Source organism: Danio rerio, chromosome 21 (genome assembly GCF_049306965.1).
Source record: "Danio rerio strain Tuebingen ecotype United States chromosome 21, GRCz12tu, whole genome shotgun sequence".
In the NCBI taxonomy this organism is placed as follows: Eukaryota; Metazoa; Chordata; class Actinopteri; order Cypriniformes; family Danionidae; genus Danio; species Danio rerio.
In genome coordinates this window covers 21,702,943-21,723,318 of record NC_133196.1, presented here as the reverse complement: position 1 = coordinate 21,723,318, position 20,376 = coordinate 21,702,943, and the positions used below count along the sequence as shown (strand labels likewise).

Genomic DNA, 20,376 nt, shown 5'->3' with positions numbered 1-20,376 from the left:
TTTAAAAGTACATATCTGAAGGATAGAGGTAAATGCAGACTTTGGTGAGCAAGTCAAGGCAATGGCAGATTCTGCTTGACTAGTGTATTCAGCAAAGAACTCCACTGTTATGTTTTTTATTGCAATAAGCTATCCTTTTAAGAGCTATACTGAATTAGTTAATATGATTAGTAATGTTTTTTTTTTTTCTTGAATATGAAACAAATTAGGAAAATACCCATGGCAACTTAAATCTAATAGTTTGGTGCATTTACCTTTAGCCCACGACTCATAATGAGATTTTGTTTTTGGCCCTTTATACAAAAATGTTTGGGCACCCCTGATCTATATAAATAGTATATTTGGAACCCTGAATCTAACTGCTCTTCAACTAACTCATTTAAAAAAAATCAAATAAAATGAAAAAAATCTAAATTTCTAGTTTTCACCTGTTCAGGGAGCATTTAAATAATAGTTAAATTATTTTACTTGCTTTATAGTTCCATGATGACATACTAATACATTCCTAGTGCAAACCACTACAATTTAGATCTGGTGTATACAGTTGGAAATATTTACAAAATTATTTAACAAATCACCATGTAAATTAAATCAGTCTGTAATCTTTCATAACATGGTTAAGAAACTATGTGCTGAGGTTTACATTTCTCCGCCAAAGTGATGAAAAACACCCATTTAGATTAAACACGGCTAATTAATACACACACCAGAGTTTATACACAAATATGAAATCTAAACATCTTCAAACTTTCTATAATCAGTGAAGAGTTCAGTTATAAGAGCATAGATCAACACATTTTTGTCATTTATCTCTTACCATTATTTTTTTAGTAGTCCTAAATTCGTAAGAGATTTTTTTTTCAAACGGTCATATTTCTTTAAACTCTATAAACGTTGAGGAAAAAACACTTAATCTCCACGTGTTCTTTTTTCCTGAATCCCAGAAGGATAACATGTACAAATCCAAAGCAGATGAAACAAGCGAGTCCAAGACTTTAAATGTCAGCTGAGCTCCGATCATTTCACTTAATTTGCTCACAGGACCAACCGCTCCACTGCATCTGCAGCAACACCAAGCAAACAGTCTTACAATAATCTGAAGAAAAACAAGATCTCACTTGTTTAAGATTTACCCTAACATTTGTTCAGGCAAAAATAAACGCAAAAGGTACAAATGCATTTTTGGGGTTATACCAAACTCAACACCACACCGAATCAATTACTCTTCAGGTCCAGAGGCCAGTGATCAATCACCATTTGTTTCTACGCCCCAATGGATCTATACTAATTCAAAACAGTTGACATTTAATTACAGACACGCACCGTTCATGATCTCCCAAATAGATATACAGAGGATGAGGAAAAACATAAGACGCCAAGACAAAGAAAACTTTGGATTTGGGTGCAGAAAAATATTGTGTACACATCCTTCCAGTATCAATGCTTTATCCATCTGGATTCACTCTGTCAAGTCCAATGAGCTCATGCCTGTGTGTGTTTCAGCAGCTCAACACTATCCACAAAAAAAGAGCCATGAGAATGAAGAAAGAACACTTAAGCCTAACATTTACAATCACCTCAGCCACGGGAATCTGGCCCAATCCCTCTTTAAAAAAAAAAAAAAAAAGACAAAAAACAACAGACTCTCTTCAAAAGACTAAAACTGTGTGCATCATATAACTATGCTAAGACAAGACTCTTATAGCTCAAAGATAAGAGTGTCAGAGCAATCAAGAGGGACGACGGAGCTAAAAAAAAAAGTGATTTCTGCAGATGTGAGGCTCTTTCACTACTGTCCATTTCCTCAATGACGAATCCGATTTCCAGAGTTGGCTGCTGGCAGGATTGCAGGACAGAGCTACCCGGGTCTTTTCAGCAAGATTGGCAGTGTTGTCTTGCAAACTGCCAAAACCTATAGTGATACATGGCGAGTTGGAGGAAACAGCCCATTGTAAATTTAATTTCCCTTCACTGTATGACTAGCAGTGTGACATTCCATCAGCAGCTAGAGCACGGCAAGCTTAGAGGAAACTTGTCAACCCACAAAAACAGTAGTATTTCCTGACATCAGAACTTTGTTCAAAACAGAGGGTGACCGTATACAATACATGATCCAGTTCTGCTTGGAGAAAATCACCACTACTCACTGCACATGAGAAATAGTGTACATGTATTAAAAAAAGAAGACTAAGAACCGTGGTAGGCGGGAGGGGGTCAGGGGGGACATTCTACCGGCAGCAGGAGCACATACAACTTATTCTCTGGGGTATTACTCCCCCTGGTGGAACTTTAAATCACTGCTTCAAAAAAGGCTGAATTCAAAGTTTATTCAGAATCACTTCCCTAACCCATAACAGAGGAACTCAACATATATTTCATCTTTATAGGCTGCATATACATTTATCTTTTATGCTCACCTATATATTGAATCGATCACAAAAGTTCAATTAGTAAAACAGGGTAGGTTACAGGAATCTGAAATGCAAAATTAAAAACCTTTTAAAACGTTTACATACATTAAGACCTCATCATCACTTTAGGTTTCAACCAGTAACATTTTCAACATTTTAACATGCTGTATAATGAAGAACAAGAGAATTTATTTACCCAACAACCCATTTTTAGGTTCGGAAAAAACAACAACAAAAAAATAATTAAACCAGCAGAAAAATAAATTATATATTATATAAGTGCGGCATTAGCAAACTGACATTTAAATAAATATTGAAGTTTTATTCTGCCATTTAGTACAATTCTATTATATTATATCAATTATATTATACTATAATCTATTAATTATATCTATTATATTGACACCAGAAAAAAAGACAAATGCATGTGACCGTTAGCGTCGCATATATAAAAAAAAAAAAAAAAAAAAAAAAATCCTTTGACTGCAGTAAACACAAAAAAAAATAAAAAAATAAATAAAAAAAAAAGTCAAATCTAGCAGGATTTTATCGAAACTACACAACACCCCAATAGTCGCAGACTAAAATGTAGGCAAACTTTAGCAAACACCAAAATATTGAATTATCAAAAATGATACAAAATGTCATGCCTTGTAAAAAATGTACTATATAAATACATGATTTAACAACCTTAAATATGTGAATTGATTTATCAACTTGCTTTCAGACAGCGCAGACATCCTAAAAAATATATTTTGAAAGAGGATTTGGACTTTATTCCCTTTAACAACTTTTCTGACTTTTGACAAAACGGGCTGCTGTTGTGCGTATATTAATAATATAATATTGAAATATGTTCAAGTTATATCAAAATGAAAACCGGTTTAGCTTTAATTTCATTTTTGCATGACTTTAAACAACACTGAGAACACTAAATATTTTACTTCGGATTTTGGAAGAAAATAAAAATCATCTGAGGTACATGCTGTTTGTGTGGTTGTGAAGGGCTACCTGTTCCATATTTGATGACTCAATGTTAGTTCTGCAAAGTTTACATTTAGCTTTTAATATCTACTTTAATACTAAGTCTTTGAATTGGTAATTTTGAAGTCAAATATTTAAAAATGTATATTATTGCTAGCCTTAGTTAACAGGTAAAGTCTTGTGACTGTGTTTGACTTCCGGTGACTACCCGTTGTGACAAGCATATGATGTCAAATGGAGCTGTGAAATAACCTAATAACAAAAGGGAACACCATATATATATATATATATATATATATATATATATATATATATATATATATATATATATATATATATATATATATATATATATATATATATATATATATATATATATATATAAAATTTTTTTTTTTTAAGCGACAAACAAAAATCCCTGATATTAAAAATTACTATTGTAAAATATTTATCTATAAAAACTTTAATTTTGCACAAACCACACTTTGCCCTCTTATTCATAGTCTTATTTTACTCATTTTTAGTTTAGTTTATCTTATTTTAATTCGCTAGATTTTTTTATCGTAGTGCATAGTCCTATGTCATGTTGTCAATTGATGTTGTTTGATGTAGTACCTTGGTCCTGGAGGAATTTTACTGTATACTGCACTGTACATTGTTAAAATGACAATAAAGCCAACTTGAATTTGAACTAATTCATTATTCCACTGCTAGTTTCTGTAAAAAGAAGTTGAATTTTTAGCACCATCACCCCAGTCTTCCATGTCACATTAGCATTCAGGAATGATTCTGGATTATTTGGTGCTCAAAAATGAATAAAGCTACTTAATATTTATGGAAAAAATTCTCTTCTGGCTTCCAAAAAAGAAACATTTGAAAGAACCTTAACTGGCCAAAATGAAAATTCATATGTATATAGTGTATTTATTAATGCAAAATACCCTCAATGTTAGTAAAACAAAAATTACTTGGACCCATCACACGAGCTGTCTCGCTGTGGGTTATGTACCGGCTGCTGCTGAAGCTTTTGCCAGTGTCTAAACTGAAGAATCTTTGCTTGTGCTCGTCTAGACAAACTGAAAATCTGAAAAAAGTTTATGATGCAATATTTTGCACCATGTAATAAAGCGCAGGTCTTTATTACATGGTGCAAAATATTGCATCATAAACACATCTAAGCAATAAAGTGTTCAGTCAGCACCAATATGTGCCATTAACAGGATGCTTTATTTTAGAACAAACCACTACAGCCTCTTAAAAATATTCATTCTAAACAAGTGCAAAAGTTTCAAAACTATATACAATGCATGTTACAGAAAATGCAAAGAACAAACTTTGTGCATAGTTTCTTTTTTTAATCATTTCACGTGTACATTGCCCATTTCAGTATTACCAACATATGTTTGATCATCACACACTTCCTCCAAAAGGGCATTAAGCCAGTGCAGGAAAATCTTCCGGATCATCTGGGTTTGGAGCCTAAAAATAAAACATGATTTACCCCCAAACCAAAATCATAACTCACACAGCATGAAAATCAAGCTGGACTAAAGTGCATTAAAATCTTGCTATGCCCAGGACTGTGACTGTCAGGCACTTGAGTGGTTTCTAATGCAAAACTAACTTACAGAATCAAATTTTTGTGGAGATCGTAGGGTCGGCATGGATGGACCCCCACGGCCACGACCACCTCGTCCACCTCTTCCACCACGAGTTGGCCGATCCAGACTGCCAAAGTTAAATTCCAGTTGACATGTGATGTCATTGGCTGGGCGACGGAAAACCACATCCTCATCCATGCCATCTTGTTTCTATAAAAAAAATATCCAATACTGTACAAAAATCTTAGAATCGTAAAAATATTAGTATTTTCTGTAGGTTTCTGTAGCATGTCACTTTGAAATATTAATTTACATTTCCAAACATTATTTGCTATTAATTGCAATTATACAGAGAGATTATAGTCTGCACAAGGAGTCTGACAACATCTAGTGCTCCACACTGAGATCTGATCATCTAGTCGGTCTGGAATGACATGAAGAAACAAAAAGAAAATGACACCAAATCCAGAAGAATCATACCAGAGATGCTTAAAAAAAAAATCCTGCAAAGCTACCTATAAAAACTATGGGAAAGTGTGCCAAGTGTTTTTAATGCAAAGTATGGTCATACAAAATGTTGATTTGATTTAGTTAAAATAAGTGAATTGAAAAATAAAATGCATTATTTTTGAAAGCATCCTCATTTTACACCATTGCCTAATCTGTTGAACAGTACTGTAGCTTTACAGGTAGGTTTTTTTTAAAGCATCTTAGAGATTTAGGGATGCAACAATTAACCGGTTTCATTATTAGCCACGCTTGAATTAGTCACAGTTAATCGTAAATGCTTCTCAACACTGCGTTTCAGCACGGAACAAAACCACTGCAACTAAATGTTGTGCCAACTGCACGCTAGTTTAAAATTCCAAGCTTGAACAGTCAAAAACGCACACACTGGATTAACGAATACTATTTTAAATTTATTCTTTTTTTTTTATTCATAGTTCTGTCATTCATATTTAGGTTAATATTATTACTTGTTTTAAAGCCAAAAACTTGAAGTCCAAAGAGAAATGGACTATCGTTTGTTGTTATTGTTATTATTGTTATTATTATTATTATTATTATTATTATTACTACTATTAATATTATAATTATTATTTTTATGCTGTATTATTTGGTAACGGAGCCACAATAAACCATTTAAAATACAATTTTTTCATGTAATTTTCTAGACTAGTAGTTTTGAAAATGATGAATGAATAATAATCAAGAAACCATGATTATTCCTCAGACTATAATCGTACAAGCAAAATCTAGAATAGTTACATCCCTATTAGAGTTGTTGCCTAAGTTCTTCTGCATTTAGTTTGTCTCAGTCTGTTCTGTTTTTTCATGTTATTCCAGATAAACTGGATGCTGGTCAGATCAGTTTTTTTCTTTTTGGCAAAAATACTAGTGGCCCAAGACTTTTGCTCAGTAGTGTGCATGTGTAATATATAATAAAGAGCAGATCTCAGCCCAACAATTTTTGTACAACTATTAACACTCTTTACCTGAAGTAATTTGGACTTGTGGATCACCACAGCCTTGGATGGCACAGATGACTCAGTCTTACGGATATTCAGCTCTACTTTGGGCCTGCTTTGCTCTTGCAGGGCTTTCCACTCATCCAGTGTCATCTCCATGGCAACCTCAATCACTTCCTCAGTCTCAGATGGTCTGGAGAAGTACTCATACGATTACAAATTAGTTAAAATTATAAAAAGAAAACAAGTCCATAAAGCCAGCACATATTCGCATTTACAATTTCAAGCATCAAGTGATTTACAAGAGATTTCCTGCAGCTGTATGAAACGGACCTGTTTTCCCCATCAGTCTCAACTGCCTCCTGGGTCTCTTCATTTTCAGTGACCTCTTCACTAGGTGAGGCTACTTCAATTACACTACAGGACAGAAGAATAAATTACAACCGTGTTAAATGAGAGAAAAAGCATTGCAAAATGAAACGACTATATAAAGCATGAATAGTCACCTCATATGGTCTCTCACAGAACCCCAGTTGCGAGATCCGCTGCCACTGCGCTTCTCTTCAGAACGGACACTCCTACTTTCAAATAATGGTTCATTTACCAGAAAAATTGTGTACAAATTGTTTTAAGAATAAAAAACAAAAAAACACTAGTTTTCCAGAAATGTTTCTATTAGCAGGTTTCAAATAGCTAATTACAACCCAACAAATTCAAATTATTTGTTAAAGTCAAAAAGAGAAAGGCACACGTGCACGTTTTAAATTAATACAATTACTTTTAGTTTTTTTTTTTTTTGGTTTGTTTTTTTACATGACAGCACTAGTGTTTTCAACTTTAAAACAAGACCAATCTCAACTGATATATATATATATATATATATATATATATATATATATATATATATATATATATATATATATATATATATATATATATATATATATATATATATATATAAATTTTAAAAAACACCACACGATCCCAGAATCTTCCAGCATGTCTAGAAAATTGAGCTTCAAAACGCACATTCAAGGGTGGACTTAACCCATAAGCGAGGTGAGCAACTGTTCAGAGCCCTGTGAAATTAGGGGGCCCAACCAATGCCAAAAATTGCCTAAATTAAGCATATAACTTATTTTAAAATTTTCTATCATATGCTGTAAAATCTTCCTGTAACCATTAAGATTTTAATGTAATACTTCTTTTTAAAACTGGGGGCCCTCATGAATAGTGAAATGTTCCTAATATACTGAACATGATGCAAATAATAAAATCTAAAAAAATAAAATAAAAATAAATAAATAAATAAATAAATAAATAAATAAATAAATAAATAAATAAATAAATAAATAAATAAATAAAACAAATACGGCTTATTAACCGTTCATAGTTTGTAAACTTTTTTTGTGTGATTTTATTGCATTTAATTTCACATTAAGAAGATAAAAGTTCCACTTTTATGTTGTTAAAATAGATTTTTAACATGCAGTTTATATTACTATTAAAGCTAAAACTACTTGGGAAAACAATAATAATAAAAGGAGGGAGGAGGGAGGGGAGGGAGAGAGAGACTCAACATGGACAAAACCGAAGTCATGGTGTTCCAGAAGAAGGCCAGATCTCAGGGACAAAAATATCAATTTACATACAGAGGAGCAGCTCTAGAGCATTGTAGCAGTTACTCTTACCTGGGCATCCAGATCTCTGCCTCTGGGGGCTTCAATCTCGCTGTCAAGACCCTGAGCAAGAGGGCTCGCAGAGCTTTCTATGCCATAAAGTCACGCTTTGGCCAATTACAGTTACCAAATAAAACATGGATTAAATTATATCACGCTATTATCAAACCTATCTTACTATATGGGAGTGAAATTTGGGCACCAGTATTAAAATTTGAAAATTGGAATAAAAGTTTAATAGAACGAATAAAATTAGAATTTGATAAAAACATATTACATATCCACAGAAACACGTCTAACATTGCCTGCAGGGCTGATCTGGGTTTATACCAGCTAAACTTGGAGATTCAGAAACGAGCTGTTCAGTTCTGGCTGCACCTGCATGAGTCTGACCCCCAGTCTGTCCAATATAAAGCCCTTCTGGCTAATGAAAAACCTACAGTGTCTCATCCTCTAAACACACTGGTATCTGAACTACTTAAAAAAAAACACAAACTGAACCCGTCCCCAAACAAAACCTTCACAAACAAATTGAAAAAACATTAAAATATAACTATGATGAAAAACTAAAAACTGAATTCAACCTCCAGACTAAACTTAAATGTTATTCAGCCCTAAATAGAACCACACAGTTGGCAAAAATATTTATCATTAAAACAATTAAAAGAAAAGCACATTCTTTCTAAATATTGCCTCTGTGATCATGACCTAGAAATAGAAAAAGGCAGACAAAAAAAATCCTGGACTCCTAAAGAACAGAGATTATGTAAATGTTGTGACACAAACCAAATAGAGGATGAGACAGTTCCTTCTGTTTTGCCCTAAATACATCACTACTAGACAAATGTTTTTCCCCCAATTTGAAACGGTGATCAGTTAAATTTTTTAATTTAAATGACTCAGAAAAACTTTACCATATACTCGGAGGGGACGAATTAATATCTAGACTAGCTGCAAAATATGTATACACCCTACACACCATAAGAAATGGTTAATGTAAACTCATGTATCTTATTTTAATAATTTAAACTTTTTATTATTATTATATTTATCAAATGTATTGTTTTTTTTGTTTGTTTTTGTGTGCGTGTCATTATATCTTATCGGTATTATTATTAATTTTTCAATGGTTTTAATATATTTTATATTTGAAGTGCTTTGGCAATACTGTACTTAATGTCATCCCAATGAACAACTTGAACTTAGAGAGAGAGAGAGAGAGAGAGAGAGAGAGAGAGAGAGAGAGAGAGAGAAAGAGAAAGAGAAAGAGAGAGAGAGAGAGAGAGAAAGAGAGAAAGAGAGAGAGAGAGAGAGAGAGAGAGAGAGAGAGAGAATGGTTTGAGTTTCAATGCCCGGGCCCCCATACCTGGAATTGCTTAGGGCCCCCAAATCACCAAGTCTGCCCCTGCGTACATGATACAACTCTTTTTCTATAGGCTTGAAACTAGCAGCTGCCAACCACTCTTAACATGATAGTAATGAACATTTGCTCACGATCGGTCACTGCCACTGTGTCTCTCAAACTCTCGCTTTCCTCTCTGATCAAATCCATCATTGGATCTTGGAAATACTGGGCCTCGGGCTCCTCTTCCTCTTCCAGTACCTCTTCCTCTGGCAGGCCTGTCCAGCACATCCACGGGCCTACACACAGACCAGGTAAGGCAGACAAAATAACTCAGGTCTTTTATTGTTCTATATTTAAAAAAATTAAATCATTAGGTAAATAAATATTTGCACGTAGCCTAACTGGACAGCTTTACCTTTCAACAGAGAAACTGAGGGGAGGCTTTTCGGCATCATTAAATTTGCGGTCAAAAGTTACGCGTCTCTGTATTGGCTCCTCAACGACTTCATGACCAGGACGAACTTGTCATAGAAAAAAAACAACAACTTACATTTCAAGCTCTCGACAAAACACTTTAAGTTAAGTTTAAACGAAGTCGTTCACGTTATTCTGAGTAAAACTGTCCTGTCCTTCACCTACCTTGTCCACCCCCACCTGCGGGAAGGATGGTTTTCCTGTCCCTCTGAGACTCTTTCTTTACAGATTTAGTCGTGGTTGAAGTTTTCTTTGGCTCCTCTTTCTTCTTCTTCTGCTTTTTTTCAGTCCCTGCAGCATATAGGATGTCGAAAGGGTCGGACTCGTCGCCCAGAAGCTGACCAAAACGATTAGCCACGGTGCATCCATATCCCTCATCAGGCATCTCTTCCACCAACTCCTTCATTTTTATCCAGTGTTACAAGGGAAATGAAATAATCGACGCGCTATCATCGAAGAATGCTATAAAAATAGAAAATATAGACTTTAAGCAGCGCCCATCGATTGAAGCCACCGATCACCAAACAAAACAACCGTCAAGGATGACGTTTAGATAATTGAATTCAGGTTCATATAAAAGTACTCAGTCTCCGCCCCGGAAGTTTCTAGAACGCGCTCATTAATATGAATTGCGCTCTTTAAACTATTTATCGTAAAATATAAAACACATAGGCTTATTCCTTCTTTTACAAGGTAATATGAAATGTAATAAGAAATATATACATTTAATATAACAAATATAACTATAAAAAGATTTGTACTATTTCTGTTATAACTTACCTTACTGTTGTATTACTCAAACATTATACTAAATAAATTACGTAAATAATTTACTTTATAGAATTCTAAATGCATTAATTACTTTATACAGATATTACATACACAGCCTCCAATGAGGGATATATCTAAAACAGACTAGGTGAAAGTGTTTTACAAGAGAGGGTTGATAAATGCTAATCACTAATGCAGTCAAATTAAAATGATTTAATCACCAAATTTATACAATTATAGAAAGGAAGGCAGAAGTGGTTCATGTCTTTTTTTATTGCAGTTACGCACAATCATTGATTCCCAGTCATGGTTTGATATAAATATAATGATTTCCAAACAATAAAATACAGAAATGTACAAAACCTTATCCAATCAACTTCCAAATATGTCTACAGATAATCAGATATTATCATAAGGCTATGCAATACAGTTTCAAACAGTCCTGAAAACGAGATGCAATGTTCAACGGTAACTCCATTAAAAATGAAAGCATTTGTGTTGATTTATACAGGCTCAGGCCATCTAACATGTATGTTTGATTCTTCAATAGAACAAAATAAAACACTGATTAAAGTTTTATGAACAGAAAAAAATCAAGTCTGTGTAAAAAACTAAACCTTATTTAAATCAACCTCAGTAAACTCAAATTTAAGCTGTTAAAGTCATTACACAGCAGGAAGCTAACATTTGCAAAAGCTGTGGATTAACGACAAGGCTGTAATGTAATTTTCTTACACAGATCAATCAGTTCTCTTTATAAGACCTCAACGTAGCATCAGTAGCCACAGATAATATTTTACTTTTGCCTATATGTTTTGTTTATTTACTTGCATTTCATAAATGACCAAGAACCAAACTCAGTTCAAAATCTTCAGCTATCTCCTGAAAAAAAAAAAGTCACCTACATCTTAAATGGGTGAATAAATTAAAAGCAAATAAAATATTTAGGCTGAACCACCCCAATAATTCAGTGTAATCTTTGGTCTTTTTTTACATGGTGTATTTACATTTATGTTGCTTGAGATTTCTATGGTCCACAAACTTCTTCCCGCAGCTCTCACAGCTGAAAGACTTGAGGCCGGTGTGCACTCGCTGATGAGTCCTCAGGTGAACAGCTTGATTGAACGTCTTGCCGCAAACATCACAGCCGAAAGGTCTCTCTCCAGTATGTATTCTCATATGCATCTGAATACTGCTGGAATACCCAAACCTCTTTCCACAAATCTCACAACTATACGGCTTTTCTTTTGTGTGAACCCTTTGGTGAACCGTAAGTGCGGCTTGTGAGTAGAACTTCTTTTGACAATGATCGCAAGCAAACTTCTTCAGCAGAGGACTGATCAGTCTTTCATGATGCTTCTCTCCTGTATGTACAAGCATGTGCTGATTAAGAGAACTGGGGAATATGAAGGCCTTATTACAGATGGAACACACACAATCCCTCCTTCCGGCGTGAATGATTCGCTTGTGCCTTTTCATGTAGTCCGAACTAGTAAATCCCTTACCGCAAACATCACAAAGGAAAGGTTTGCTTGAAGTATGTTTGTGTGTGTGCATTTTTAGAGCGTACGCAGTCGTGTACCTCTTTAAGCATATCGGACAACCGTAAAGTTTTACTCCTGTGTGACCGGCTTTGTGTCTGTTGAGATTTCCAGACGTTGCGAACTTCTTGTCGCATACGTCGCATGTGTATCGCTTTTCCCTCGTGTGCACAAGCATATGCGCCTGCAGGTGTTTGCGAGCGCTAAACCGCTTCTCGCATATTTCACAGGAAAATTCGTAGGTTTTCTCGATGTGACTCTTCTGGTGATTTTTCAGATATCTTTCGCAGCTGTAAAACTCACCACAAATCTCGCAGCAATAGGGCTTTTCTCCGGTGTGCAGCGTTTGGTGATCCAGCATGTTCTGTTTGATCTTGAACTGTTTGTCACAGACAGGACAATTGTAGAGCGTTTCGACTGCTCTGCATCGGTGTCTACCGAACGAACGCGTGCCTGGAAAAACCTTCTGGCAGTTTGGGCATGTAACAGTCTTTTCTGCAGTGTGCAGATGCTTGTGCTTTTCTAGGGAGGCCTGAAATACAAAAGACTTGGAGCATATGTCACATTTGAAGAGCTGAGCTCCAGTGTGTGTCGCTGCGTGTCTGATGAGGCAGCTTCTCATGGTGAAGCGTTTATCGCAGTGGGAGCATTTGTAATGTTTAACGTGAGCCCGAACATGATTAATGAACTTCCATCTCAGTTCAAAGCACTTCCCGCATGTTTTGCATCGAAACAAACCATCATTGGATTGCTTTATCATGTCCATGTCAGGTGTGGCGTTGGGTTGTCTGTCATCAGTGTTCTCGATAGTAATGTTTAAAGTTTGTACGAGTGATTCAGCTGCATACTGACTGCTTTCCAAGATGGCGCAAGACACGTCTTCACCGTCCAGGTTATTTTGGAGAATATCTGTGAGGAGAACACAAAGTATGGTTAAGAAACTGAAACGTTTGTTTTATAGAGAAATATTGGTCATTAATAGTGCACCCAATATTTATAATATTACGGTTTACATAAAGTCACAAAATAGTTGTAAAACAGAAAAGCATAAACACAAAAAAGGAAAGCAATAATAAAAATGATGTACACCGTCATAACAGATATACATGAAATACAATTTAATATACCAGTACAGTTCAAAAGATTGTAGTCAGTATGCATTTTTATAATCATTTAATATTTATTTAACTTTAAATGTAAGTAATATTAAGCTGCAGTGAAGACTTTATATAATTAAGACTCATAGATTTATATTAAAATAAATTTCCAAGTCTAATACTATACCAGTCAACCCTTCCTTTTTACAGTTCTATCCAGCTATCAGCCCGTAAAGGCATTTTCCCATATTTATAATCTTTCGATGAAGGTTGAAAAACATTAAAGAGCCAATACTCCCTATATGCAAGCTATACCGCTGATCCACCAGGGTATGCCCCTAAGCGAAACTGGGATTTGGTGCATGTATGACTTTGAACAGACATATACACATAATAATAATAATAATATCTAAACATGTTGATCTTGGTGGGTTTTCTTTTAAACACAACAAATTTTGTCTTAAATGAGCGTTTAAAGTTAGCAAAGCAATTGAATGCTTTCACTTTATATCTGTGCATTTTAAAGTGACACCTCTGTTGTTTAATGTAATCAAATGAAAAATCAAAAAGAGATTCATTTAATCAGCTCTTTAATCAGAACGTTTAAACTACACAGGGAAGACAAGGTTAATGAGATCTGATAACTTGATCCAATTTCTTTATCATAGCTAATTTTATAGGCTAAACTGTTTGCTAATTTATTTGCAGCTATTTTCTAATGTATACCATTTATAAATAATAATAATAATAATAATGTTAATAATTCTAAAACATTACTGACCAATTCAACACCTGGAAATCTTTAAAAATTGACTTCCATTGTATTTATTTGTTCTAATGGCTATGGGTTTTCAGCTTTCTTTAAAACTTTTTTTTAGTAGAAAGAAGAAATTCATAATGGTTTGGAACCACTTGATGGAGAGTATATATATATATAATGTTAATTTTTGGCTGAACTATCACTTCAAGTGGTGTCTTACCTTGAGTGGTGACCTCTAGTGTTTCCAGTGATGTACTGTCACAGGTTTCCAGCTGCACAATGAATTCTTCCTCATGCAGGGGGCCTTCGAATTCAATGCTCATATCTGAAGTAGTGTGAAATCTCTGGTGTTTCATCAAGCATTTCATCATTTTAAAAGTATTCCCACATATTAAACAATTGAAAGGTCTTTCTTTGTGTAAAGCATTGTGAATGTTCAAAAGAGCCCCATCACTGAAAGACACTCCACAGGACTTGCAAACGAAAGGCTCCTGTCTCCCCTCTGTGGCTCCGTTTGTGCTTGTGGAAGGCTGGCTTTCACTCAAAACTAAAGCGCCTGCCAGAATGTCTGTGGGTGCGGATGAGAGCTGTTGGTACTGATTGTTTGCTGCTTGTCCAGAGTTTTCATGATGTTCTGATCCCATTTCATATTCTTTGTTCAGTTCAGGCTCAAGAAGCACACCGTTTTCAGGCTCAGATGTGGCTGCTTGACCCTCTGTGAAAATACAATGAGATTAAAAAAAATTATTTTTGTAAATTACAATAAATGCAACAAAACACAATGAGATATTAAAACAATTCTATTATGGAACTATTATTAGGGCTGCACAATATTGGAAAAATCTGACATTGCTATATTTTGTTTTGCTGAACATGATCGTCATAATTGTATAGATTATTTAAAAAGAATAATTTTTAATAATACCTTTTGATTTTATCATTAATAAATAATCTAAACCTGCAATGTGACTATTGCAGATACACACATCGTGATGTTGATACTCATTTGATATATTGTGCAGCTCTAACTATTATTAAAAGACCTTACAAGAGTATATCCTAAGAACTGATTGCATAGCTAATACTTTAAAAGAAAAAAAGATTCTAGTTGGTTTTAGAATTTCATCTCCTTCCGCATACAAAGAGATTTTAAAGGTTTAGATTTCATTGAAGCCCACCCTTCTTTTTTCTCTTTCACTTTCATGGGATGTGTGATGCATGTGATGCATGAACACTACTGAATAGAGCTGCACAATAGTGAAAAAATCTGACATTGAGATATTTGGTTGTGAGATATTTTGAATTCAATTTCACCCGACGACTTGAATTGCTCTATTTGTAAAGAATTTATTAATTTATTGGGATGATTTTATAAGAGAGTGAATCATGAATAAAATATTACCAAATGACATGCATACATAAGTACAATAGAGCACGTTTAAAATGAAAAAAATTGTGCATTGTGATTTTCTGAAGAGAATAACAGTATTCAGGTACATGAATTGAATGATCAAATGTAAATAATACTCTCTTTATTGTATAAATAATTCAATAAAATCTATCTTTATTAAGATTTCAAACGGTACAATTTCTTGTGCCCAATTGTTAAGTCCTTTTGAAACATTTAGTCACAAAGCTAAAGAGCCCCTATTATGGGTTTTTGAAAATGACCTTCTATGTAGTGTTTAACACAGCTCTAAGGGAAGTGAAATATCAAGCTAAGGCTTGAATCTGAAAGTGCATCGTGTTTAAAACTATTGATTAATCTATAAAACAGTCGACACACAGTGGTTTGAATGAATCGTAAGGGTAACAAATCTTTAGTCTCGTTGGCATGACGTCGATATGAAACTCAAGCCCAGCCCATTTGGGGGCCATTCAACTGGCCCACCAATACACTTTTCAGGAAACTGTTCATCTAGGAATGCTCAGACCTGACACCCATAATGTGATGGTGCACCATCTTGCTGGAAAAACTCAGGGAACATGCCAGCTTCAGTGCATAAAGAGGGAAACACATCATCATGTTTCAAATATCCAGTGACCTTGAGGTTTCCATTGATAAAGAATGGCCCCACTATCTTTGTTGTCTATGGTGTGAAGATACAAGATGTGCAGCAGCCGAAACTACGGATACTGGAAGCCTGTGTTGGCATATCTCTCCAGTGGTGTTGCTATCAGTGTGTGAAGAGTGGAAGAAGAGGATTGCATTGACAATCCAACACAATGGGCAACACATTGAACACGTTTTATAAGTGGTCAGAAACTTGTAAATAACTCATGAAAGAATAAAGTTATGTTAAAACCGAGCACACCATTGTTTTTCTTGTGAAATTCCCAATAAGTTTAATGTGTCAAATGACCCTCTTCCTATTGGAAAACAAAAGTTGGATCCAAGATGGCCGACTTAAAAATGGCCACTAAAAATGACCACCCATCTTGAAAAGTTTGCCCCCTTACGTATACTAATGTACACAAAAAGGGCGTCAATATCACCAACTGTCTCACACTGAATGCAATCGACAAGTCGCAATAGGCTGGGTAATCAGACCAATCAGCGCAGATTACCATCGCGCTAAGGAGGGGTTTGAGAACAAATGTATTGCTGAACGAATCATATGGGAGTCGTTGACATAATTAGGTAAAAATAAATGCAAATTTTAAGACAATGGAAGTGTTTTTTGACCTTGCACACATATCAGCCTGTTGTTGGATCCCCCAAAACCAAAATATGACCTTTTTTAATGCATAATGGCGGCTCTTGAAAACATACCATCTAGCTTGTCTTCCTGTGAGAGTTGAGACTTTGCTGTAACTTCCAATACTTGAGCTGAGATGCGATCGTGGATCAGTTTCACCATCGTCTCTACCGTGGCTTTACTCAACAGCTCCATGAATGCAGCAAACTCCTTCTGAAAGGCAAAAGAGATCATTTGAGATTGTTAACTACATGAACCCCATACTATTTCCTGTGTCAGATACAAAAGTTTAATAACAATAAGTAAATTTACAAACATCAAAATGTTTGACTTGCATGCTTTGTATGCACAACATATGCGAGTATTTAAACACAATGGGTTATCTGCAATAATTCTATTTTTCTGATTACTAAAGAACTCTAAAGTTATTCATTTTCAATGTATTCTGACCAGAAAAACAGCAGCAGTCTACCACTACTCTGCTACCTGTTTGATATACTGTATATTTCTCACCAACTGAAATGCTATGTCTTTTTATCCTTTTCAATCTCGTAAAGTGGCTTTGACACAATCTGTACAACATAAAGCACTGTAGAAATAAAATTGACTTGACTAAAAAGTTTTTTTTCTGGCTCAAAATAAGGCAGAGAGAATAAAAAAACACGTTCCATTATTCTTGTATCCTTATTAAGCAAATCATTATCTTATTTAAAAAGGCTAAAAGTAAAAAAAAAATACTTCAAAACATGACTAATGCTTGAGATTGGTTGGGGTCTATTGTAGCCATGACTCCCTGCTTGATTTTTGTAAAAAGGCAAAGGTGGTTAAAAAAAAATGTAATGGAGATGGCCACCTTGTAATTCTCTATGCAGGAAAAACTTTTTTAAAGAGAATAAACATTCTATACTATATACTACAAAACTAAAATTAATATTGTTATATTATGTGCTTTTAATTATTTTTTATTACTATATATTTTTTGCATTCATCCTTGTATCTTTTACTGCTGCACATTTTATGTCTGTAAAGTGCCTTGAGATGCTAGTTTTAAAGGCGCTTTATAAAAAAATTTATACATTATTAATATTCAGAGAATATTATAGAATGTAACATGCCACATATTCTATAAAATACCAACTCTCTAAAATTCATTTGAATAAAAGAGATTATAAAATGTTTATGCACCATCAATTATATGGTCAGTTTGTTTTGTCATCATCAGTAGTATTGTTTTTGTATTTTCTAGTAGCAGTATTGATTTTAACTTTCTATTGCTGCAAGAAGTAAAATATAATAATATAATAATCAAAAATAAATCTTTACAATTTTCCTATTGGAGGTGATTATTATCCTATTTCTCCTCACATAATTACTGTAATCTTGCCATAGCAAAACCTGGAATTATCAGGGTTTCTGCATGTTTCTTTAAGGACTTTTTAAGACCATTTTGAACTTTTAAACTTATACTGAGCTAAATACTAAGGATTTTTTCTAATGGCCCAGTTATATCTGTAAATAGTTTTTGTATGAAGATTATGTGAAGGGATGTGTTGCTTTAGTTTACTTTCCCTGCTTAAGGAATTAATTAGGAGACTTTGCTGTAAACGTGTTTAACAGCTGTTGTGATTTGTATCTCTTTGCAATAAAAACAAATATAGTTTTGAGATGGATTATCTGTAATAGGGTAGCTTTACTTAGAAAGGAAAATTAAGACCCGTTTAACATGATGTCAGACCCTACAACAAAAAATATTTAAGTAAATTTAAGACTTTGTAGGGCCTATAATTTTGTTTTTGAAATTTAAGAAATTTTAAGATTTTTTAAGACCTCGTGGATAGCCTGGATTATTAAAAGTGCACAACTTTTCAAAATACTTGTTATAGTAGTATTTGGTTTAGTATAAGAATAATTTTAAATTACTTTTAAGTCTTTTAATCTTTCTGTCAAAACACAATATTATCATCCATTTGCACGATACACACATATATATGCAACACTTACAAAAAAAGATTTGTGTCTAAATATCAAAATAATCTCCAGTCATGTATCAAATGAAAAAATTAAAGGTTTTAAAACGTACTGACATTCAAAAGTTGTTTACATTTTTTACTTGCACACCATTTGGTCAGCAACTGCTTAACATGAAATAGATAAGAGTTACAAGATTATTTGGATTATTAATAAAATAATCAACATGTAATTAAACTTAATACTGACTTTTAGATATATCCTCTGCACTGTAAACTTTATATTCCAGTTGTAATTACAGCTAAAATGTAAACAACAGTCAACCAGCACTCAGCTCTTCATGAAGAGAAAGAGACACTGCGTTTGTACTAGAACTTACAGATTTGGCTTGGTTGGCCTGTTTTAGTTTGTTTTTGTTCATTGCTTTCCCCTTGCTGCGCTTCCACTCTTCGGATAAAACAGTCGTCAAGTCAGAGAGATGTTTGCTTAACTCCGACACGACACTTTCAACTAAAACCCCCATAACGGAGGACAGCAACTCGTGAATTACTGCTGTCATGTTTACTCGGCACTCTATACGCAAAACATATGCTTTTTACCTCGTTACACACAAAAACGGCATATTAAAAGTACCATAACTGGACCGAACTACTTGCTTGTTTGTGGCGGGTGAAACAGACGGAAGGAAATTTGTCTCTCAAACTGAAATATGGACGGGAGTGTGTTGTCTGAAAGCAGTACCGCCACCTGAAGGGCTGGAGTAATTAGTACACTTTTACTCATATCCATTTTATATATATATATTTGTGAGGTACATTAAATCATAGAAAAATTAAGTTTAATTTGTAAATATAAATATACAAAATTTATGTATTATTTTTATTTTTTATTTAGAAACTAAAAATAGCATTTAGAGTGACAAATACTGCTACATACAACTAGCATACGCTTAATATTTATATATAATTTTAAGATATTTTGTCACATTGCAGAACTACTTAAATACTGGAAAAAATCCCACACTTCTATTTTAATATCCACTGAACTCTTTATATGAATTAATATTGCAGTTATATTACAGACAATTATGCATGTTGTCACAAACACGCAAAAACGTTTGCTGCTTTTTTAAACTTATTTAAAATGAGCTGAAACAACACAATTTTTTAGATTTTTGGGACAGCTTATTTGTTTTATGTTCAATCCACTTAACTTTAAGTGAACTTAATCGATTTGTGTTAGGACAACATGAATAAATCACATGGAACCCTGTATTCTTTACAGTGAATGTAAGGCCATAAATCCTAAATACTGACCTTTGCTTTCTTTTTCATACTGCAGAAACCAATCTTTTTGTGAATTTAGGAGATCTTCCTAAACCCACGCACTTTAAATAATAATACTAATAATAATTCCTTACATTTATATAGCGTTTTTCTGGGCACTCGAAACGCTTTACACTTTGTGGGGAATCTCCTCATCCACCACCAACATGAGCCTACCTAAAACCTAAAATGAAAAAAAAAAAAAAAAACAGTTTAAATGTATGAAGCTGGCATTAACTTACCCAGCCGTTT

At 34.1% G+C, this 20,376-nt stretch overlaps 2 protein-coding genes across 3 annotated transcripts; both read right to left on the bottom strand.

Annotated features, from left to right (window-relative positions):
• Nucleotides 1-4,603: 4,603 nt before the first annotated feature.
• zgc:103482 lies at nucleotides 4,604-10,512 on the bottom strand. 2 transcript variants are annotated; one of them, XM_005161172.6, is made up of 8 exons: nucleotides 10,129-10,512; nucleotides 9,905-10,010; nucleotides 9,639-9,785; nucleotides 6,972-7,046; nucleotides 6,799-6,882; nucleotides 6,493-6,658; nucleotides 5,024-5,206; nucleotides 4,604-4,874 (listed from the first exon to the last, which is right to left on the bottom strand). In XM_005161172.6, exons 1-8 carry the CDS (start codon nucleotides 10,367-10,369, stop codon nucleotides 4,830-4,832), a joined length of 1,047 nt encoding a protein of 348 aa, XP_005161229.2. In that variant the 5' UTR covers nucleotides 10,370-10,512; the 3' UTR covers nucleotides 4,604-4,829.
• Nucleotides 10,513-10,989: 477 nt separating this feature from the next.
• On the bottom strand, nucleotides 10,990-19,481 carry si:dkey-30k6.5. The gene is made up of 4 exons (XM_683166.11): nucleotides 19,179-19,481; nucleotides 16,906-17,044; nucleotides 14,353-14,847; nucleotides 10,990-13,184 (listed from the first exon to the last, which is right to left on the bottom strand). Exons 1-4 carry the CDS (start codon nucleotides 19,356-19,358, stop codon nucleotides 11,725-11,727), a joined length of 2,274 nt encoding a protein of 757 aa, XP_688258.2. The 5' UTR covers nucleotides 19,359-19,481; the 3' UTR covers nucleotides 10,990-11,724.
• Between the last annotated feature and the right edge of the window lie 895 nt (nucleotides 19,482-20,376).